Below are 7,412 nucleotides of genomic sequence, written 5' to 3' on the forward strand. Positions count from 1 at the left end.
ATAGTATTCCATCATACGTGTATACCATAATTTGTTTATTCATTTGTCAATTGATGGACATTTGGGTTGTTTCTATCTTTTGGCTATTGTAAAATGGTGCTGCTATGAAGGTGTGAGTACCAGTTTTCTACTGGGGTTGGGGGGGGGTATGTACCTAGAAATGAAATTGCTGAGTCATATGGTAATTCTATACTTAACCTTTTGAGTGACTGCCAAGCTGTTTTTCGCAGTGGCTGAACCATTTTACAATCCCACTAGCAATGTAGGAGGATTACAATTTATCCACATCCTCACCAATGCTTGTTGTTTTCCATTTTTTTTAAATTGCAGCCACCCTAATGCCTCTATGGATCCTTGGCACAAACTCAGCAAGACCTTCCACTGGATGCCCACCCAGGAGATAATCAAAAAACAATATTATCTGAGAACCAGAAGCAGAGTTTCTGAAACAGATGCTGTGCTGTGTGCTTAGTCACTTAGTCTCATCTGACTCTTTGCAACCCCATGGACTATAGACCACCGGACTCCTCTGTCCATGGAGATTCTCCAGGCAAGAATACTGCAGTGGGTTGCCAGGCCCTCCTCCAGGGGATCTTCCTAACCCAGGGATCAATGCAGGGATCCTGCATTACAGGTGGACTCTACCATCTGGGCCACCAGGGAAGCCCTCTGAAACAGGAATGGCACTTAAGTATCTAGAGACACACACAATTATTATCACTAAGTAGTGGGCTTATGCGTGATTATTATTTCTAGCCTTCTGCTTTCATGCTTTTTCAAGTTTTGTGAAATGAACATTTGAAAATGTGCCCTGCAGCCATTTCCTCCCATGTAAGTCATTCAAACCAGGGCTGGTATTTTTCCAGCGAAAAGGTGATCACTAAAAACACTTCAACAAAGTCACAGAAACCAAAGAAGATATTTTTATAATCATGAATAAGATCTGGCCCAACTCTCTCAACTAAAAGAGAAAAAAAAACTGGGCCCAGAGGGAGAAAATGACATAGGACAAGGCTATGAACTACTATTATTTTGATGACATTTGTTAGATGTCTAAGGGAAGACCAAGGTAATGTCTTCCCTAGACACCTACCTATGCTCTTTTCAACTTCATTGCACCACACTGCCAAAAGTCCTGTTATCAAGTCCATTTGATAACACATCAATGCATCTCGCAAATATTAATTCAGTAATGACTTGACAACTTCATTAACTCGAAGGCGCAAAAAGACAAAAAGAATCATGAGCTATTGATAGAATGACGAAGGAGGGCAGAAAAGTTTTCTCTGAGCTGAAGTTTGAGACTTGAGAGTGAAATGTCAGTGCAACAACAACAAAAATAACATATATTCATACAGCAAAAAAAAAAACCAAAAAAAAAATTCCCACAACTCTAAAAGACTAAGTAAGGGCACCCTGGACGCCAGCATCATGGACAGAGCCGCCCACTCCGCCCCCCGCCCCCTTATTACCCATCTTATTGATGCTAGTAGTCCAGAAAAATGAAGGGTTCCTTTGGGTGTTTAACAATAACATGAGAGTAGGAATGGTGAAGTGGGGGTGGACGCCATGGCTAATTCTGATAGATCCAAGAGCCGGAAAAAAAAAAAAAAAATGATGTAATAAATGTCTTAGTACCAAAAAAAAAAAAAAAAAAAGAGCCGAGACCTTGGCTACTGCCTCTCTGTTCAGCTTTTCCCCAGTCTCCTCCATTATTTTTCTCCAGTCCTTTGACCCTGGAGCCCTTGCTCCAGGTTGGCTAAGAATGGGCCCGCCCCTCTGTCAGGATTCGCCACAAACTACAGGAACCCCGCCTCCCCCTCGCATGATTCGCTACTCCTGGCTTCATCCCGCCTCTCCAGCGAAACGACTGGCTGCCTGGCCAGCAGGGCCGTTAGCGCCTGCGAAGCTGCGCCTAAGGAGAAGCTGCGCTTCAGGTCACTGGAGGGGTGCTTCACTGACAGCAATGGCAGCCACGGCGTTGGCCGCGCGTACCCGGCAGGCCGTCTGGAGCGTCTGGGCAATGCAAGGCCGAGGCTTTGGCTCGGAACAGGTGCGCCAGCGGTAGGGTCCGCTGCCCCAGCCCTGAGCGCGGATCCCTCTTCTCCCCCCGGCCCGCGTCTGTACCAATGCCCCCTTCTCTCTCCGCAGGGAGATAATGTTAGGTCCAGTGCAGGCGCGATCCGGGACGCCGGTGGGGCCTTCGGAAAAAGAGAGCAGGCCGAAGAGGAACGATACTTCCGGTGAGGCCCTTGGGACCCCCAGTCCAGCCCTAGATCCCTCACGGCCTTCCAGCCCCTCTTCAATTGTCAGTTGCCCCCACGCATCCCTCCCTGGCGTCCTGCGGCGTCCCATCCACACCCGACCCCATCCCACCTCACCCCCCCAGACAGACCTAACAGGCCCCTGAACTTGTTAACCCAAGGCTTGAGCGCCCGACTGTCGCCACCTGTGGGCTCCCGGTGCCCTGCCGAATCCCACAGCCCCCATATCCAAGTCATTTCCACCTGCGGGTCTGCAGACCACGACTCATCTCTTCCTGAGTCATCTACCATCTCCACCCATGGAGTTCTACCCGCATCATGCAGAATGCCCCCCAGATTCCTCCCAGAGCGTCTAGATCCGACGGTTCCACTATCTGCAAACTCAGTGAGCCTGACTCTCTTGGCCCTTATCCCAGGCCTTAGCTTGCCAGCCCCGCAAGGATGGATTCCCTGATTCTTCAGACCCTCAGTCATTTCTAGACCCTTATGCCTCTGCAACTCGCCTCAGCGAGTGGGATCGTAGGAGCATGTGGCAGCTGCACGTGGTTGGGACACCCTTCCCCCCTTTTCTTGGAGACTTGGCCTGCTCCGCCCAGCCCAGCCCAGCCTTTAGGAGCATGGATTGGGCTGGGCCTGTCTACCCTGTTTACCAACCTCCAGTTATCTTACACTGACTTGTGTCCACCGTGGGTAGCAGCGTGGAACTAATCTATCTTCTGCTCTCCTTGGCCTATCTTTTCTCTTTCTGCCCTCTCTTGCTCACTATGAAGGATTATCACCATGGCACCTGTCATACCGGAGAGACAAGGTGCAGCCCTTAGAGACCATCTAACTGGCCTCCCACATTTTACATTTATGGAAAACAGAAGCCCTTATGTGGCCAAACCAACATTTGAATCATCCATTCTTGAGACCTAAATTGGACTCAAGAGACCACTTTTATTTTTCCTTCCCTTCATTTTGGCCTTTACAGAGGGCCTTGCAGTCCTCAGGCAAAGACAGCCCTAGATAAACTGTGGTGGGACACATATATTTGTCCTTTAACTATGCACCTTTATATCTCCCCACGTCCTTTTGCTCTTTTCCTCCCCAGAAAGGGATTCTGTTCTTTGGGTTGTTTCTCTAATAAGTCCTTTAGGTAGGGACTTAAGTCACACCTTTCTGGAATTTTCTACTGAATCTGAAAGGACTCCGTCATTAGCGGAGGAATTTCAGGCACTAGCACCAGGACAATGGAATCATTTTTGGCCATCTCCTATAAATGTTGTATCTTAGGATGGAGTCGTCTTTCATAGTGGGGCTTGAAGAGGGTAGAAGAGCCAGACTCCTGTGGGGTTGGGATGCCTGTTCTTTGCCTTAGGTGTTTCAGGTGCTTAGAGATCTCTTTGGGGTGAAGAATTGGGATTAAACCAAGAGCCACTCTGTCCTTGTAGAGCTCGTGCTAAAGAACAGCTGGCCACCTTGAAGAAACACCATGAAAATGAGATCTCTCATCATGCAAAGGAGATAGAGCGCCTGCAGAAAGAAATTGAGCGGCATAAGCAGTCGATCAAGAAACTAAAACAGAGTGAGGATGATGACTAAGTGCAAAGTTCTCCATAGAATGGCTACCTATTATTGCCCACTTCTATGTAGACATAGTTCTGGTTTAACCAAAGTCAACTTGTGTGCTTCCAGCAAATTATAATAAATTGTCGTTAGTGAACTGTGTGTAATGCTTCTGTCTGAAGAGGGGTGAGGGGACACACTACTGGGCCACTAAAATGAATCAGAAGACAGGGTACCTGCAGTGGGGAACTCAGAGACAAAGCACAGTGTGATGAGGGCTGTGCAACATGGGAAACAGTGTGACACGGAGAACAGAAAGCCCCTTTTCCCTGTCAGACACTAGGCAAGAGGTGTCAGAGAAAGCTTCTTAAGGGATAAATGTCAATGTATAAGGTCAAGAGCAGTCTGGAAAACAGGAGTGGTTGCTTCAGTTCAGGTCAGTCGTTCAGTCGTGTCCGACTCTTTGTGACCCCATGAACCGCAGCACGCCAGGCCTCCCTGTTCCTCACCAGCTCCCCAGAGTTTACCCAAACTCATGTTGATTGAGTCAGTGATGCCATCCAACCATCTCATCCTCTTCGTCATCCCCTTCTCCTCCTGCCCTCAATCTTTCCCAGCATCAGAGTCTTTTCAAATGAGTCAGCTCTTCACATCAGGTGGCCAAAGTATTGGAGTTTCAGCTTCAACATCAGTCCTTCCAATGAACACCCAGGACTGATCCCCTTTAGGATGGACTTTAAAAGTTGTAATTCAAGGCACCATCAGTAATAATACCATTTTGCATTTATAAAATGGATTAGACAACTCCGTGTGAACTAATTACCCTTGTTCTAATTATCCTCATGCAGGTTGAGAAGGCTAGAATTAGAAATCATGTGTCACCTTGGCATCCAGGTGATTAGACTCCTAATCTGTTAACAGCACAGAATCAGAATTATCTCTGAAGTTACATTTTGCTTTGCTGAGCGTCCTCTTGCTTTAGACTTTAAGGCCTTGATTATTATACAAACTAGTTGTGTAATTCTTGTAGACAAAAATGCAAAAAATAACTTCAAGTGACATATGGGCCATTGGCAAGATATTTTCAATTCACCAGTCCAGTAGTAGATCATTTGCCCCAGAAATGTGATGTCATTTGTTTTAAGACAGATGACTTTTTGTTTGCACAAAAGGCTTTAGAACCATTGAGTGATAACATCTTGGACAAGTCCTATCCTTGCAGACCAGACAATTGATAGCTGTTTCCAAAACTTACCCATAGTGCTGCTGATGGAAAGTTTATTTCTAGATATTCTTGAGGTATGAGTGCTGAGATTGTAGTGGCCAGCAACAAAATGACCTTAAAGATGAGGTACAAAAAATGGTCATATTAACTCACATACCTTTTTAAAATTTTAAAACACTGCAAAATTTGAAATGTTTAAAAACTGGTTGAGGAACAAGTAACATCTTTCATTTTGGACTTTTGTGACCAAAAAAAAAAAAAAAGGCACACAAAATCTTGGGAATTCTCTGGTGATCCAGTGGTTAGGACTCTGCTTTCACTGCCATGGGCCTGGAGTTCGATTCCTGGTCAGGGAAATAAGATCCCACATGCCCCGAGGCCAAACAGGCAAAGAAAAAAAAATTGAAGATTATAGTATTTTGTGACTTCTTATAATCAATACTTTCCTTATTGGGAATGATGTTCCTAAGTTGATTCCTCAACAGCAGTGTATCATCTGCTCTTGTCCTATGTTTTAAATAAAAATCAGTCTAATGATGATTGGATCAAAGAGTTGAAACTTTAAAGTGAAGACAAGGAATCATGAGTTCTTTTTTTTTTTTTTTTTTTTTGCCTCACCTGGCAACATGTGGAACTTTCCCATCAGGGATCAACTTGAAACCCCTGCAGTGGAAGTCCAGTGGTTAAAACTGAGTTTCAACTCTTAAAAAAAAGTTTTTGGAGCCGCCTAATTTAAAACTACCTGAGCTTTATGAAAAGGGTAACTCATGGGCTTTTTGTTAGGACATACCTGTGGTTAGTTTTCCTATCATGCTATAGTAATGGAAAGATATAACTGTTTTTAAATACTTAACATTTTTTAAACAAATATATGTTAAAAATCCTAAGATAATTTATGTGATATGAACCAGTTACCACAGACACAGCACAGGTCATGAGATTAACCAAAGACCCAGAAGCATCCTCAGGTGGTTCTTAGAATTTAGGAAATACTACAGCAAGGGATTCTTAAAGAAGCCACAAGGCAGCGGCAGCAGCATCACCTGGGAACTTGTTAGAAATGCAGATTCCCAGGCCACATCCCAGACCTGCTGAAACTGAGGGTAGAACCCAGCAATGTCATTAAACAAGCTCCCCCAGGTGATTCTGATGTGCCCTGAAGTTTGAGGACCATTCTAAATTCTAATAAAATTCGCTGACATTCTTGGGCACAGGGCACTTTTAATAATCATCAGACATAGGCAACATATGTGTCAACATAGGCAGATTACTAAGCACAATGAAGATAACTATATATTTAATTTAGTTTTAAAATATTGTATTATTTGGTTGTTCAAGGTCTTAGTTGCAGCATGTTGGATCTAGTTCCCTGACTAGGGATAGAACCCGGGCCCCCTGCATTGGGGCACAAAGTCTTAGCCACTGGAGCACCAGGGAAGTCTCTAATATAGTTCTCAATATGAATGCTATTTTAGGACTTTAAAAAAAAATGTATTAAGAATTATCCTGTAAAAAAAATTATTCTGTACATATTAGTATTTTCAAACATTGCATTCCACAGAATACAATTTGGAAAATGCTACACTGGTTTATTGCATTAGTTAAAATCTTTTTTGTTTACAAGTAACAGAAACCAGCACTGGCTGGGTTATGGAGGAGAAAAACAGTAATTTACTGGAAGAACAGGCTCAAGACCTGAACAAACAAAACTCAGGAAAGGCAGGGGCCAGAGAAGCCCTGAAAAGTGCAGGAGATCTGTCTAAGTAGCTTTCTAACTACCTGTGTCAGAAACATTAAAAAAAAAAAAAAGAATTTCTATGGAATTTTACACGAGATTATTTAACAATTATTTAACAATTGCACAACAATTTATATTTATGGAGCACTTTATAATTATTTACTCATTAAATCTCATGATATTTCTGGTAAATAGGTTCATACACCATAAGCTTAATTTTATAACCAAGGTAACAAAAGCAGGGAATTGGGAATAACTTTCTCAGGGTCACACAAGCAGGTTTGTGCTGAGCAAGGACTTTACTTCAGAACTCCTGTTTCCAGTCTTGAGTTGCAGTGGTTCAGCTACCTGTTAACTCCCTCCTCAACATGGAACAGGTTGGGAGTGGTGGGTCTTGCCAGGACCATTGGGGATGACCCAGGGTTATTCCACTATTTTCAAATATGCACTGCTGCATATTGTATGGATTCCAGTTTCACATTTCTAAAAAGTATGCATATAATTTTCAATATAAAAATTATATTTAGTATCTACTACATGCTGGACACTTGGTAAACACTGGGAATTCAACTACAAAATAATTCCAACTCCTGTCCTTTTGGAACCCACAGCCTATTGGCAAAGTCAAGTGGTTAAG

The 7,412-nt window shown here is 43.7% G+C and overlaps 1 protein-coding gene across 1 annotated transcript; it reads left to right on the forward strand.

Moving 5' to 3' along the window:
- Nucleotides 1-1,854: 1,854 nt before the first annotated feature.
- ATP5IF1 (ATP synthase inhibitory factor subunit 1) lies at nt 1,855-3,974 on the forward strand. The gene is made up of 3 exons (XM_043445948.1): nt 1,855-2,053; nt 2,152-2,243; nt 3,698-3,974. Exons 1-3 carry the CDS (start codon nt 1,967-1,969, stop codon nt 3,846-3,848), a joined length of 330 nt encoding a protein of 109 aa, XP_043301883.1. The 5' UTR covers nt 1,855-1,966; the 3' UTR covers nt 3,849-3,974.
- Nucleotides 3,975-7,412: the final 3,438 nt, after the last annotated feature.

This window comes from Cervus canadensis, chromosome 24 (assembly GCF_019320065.1).
Source record: "Cervus canadensis isolate Bull #8, Minnesota chromosome 24, ASM1932006v1, whole genome shotgun sequence".
Classification (NCBI taxonomy): Eukaryota; Metazoa; Chordata; class Mammalia; order Artiodactyla; family Cervidae; genus Cervus; species Cervus canadensis.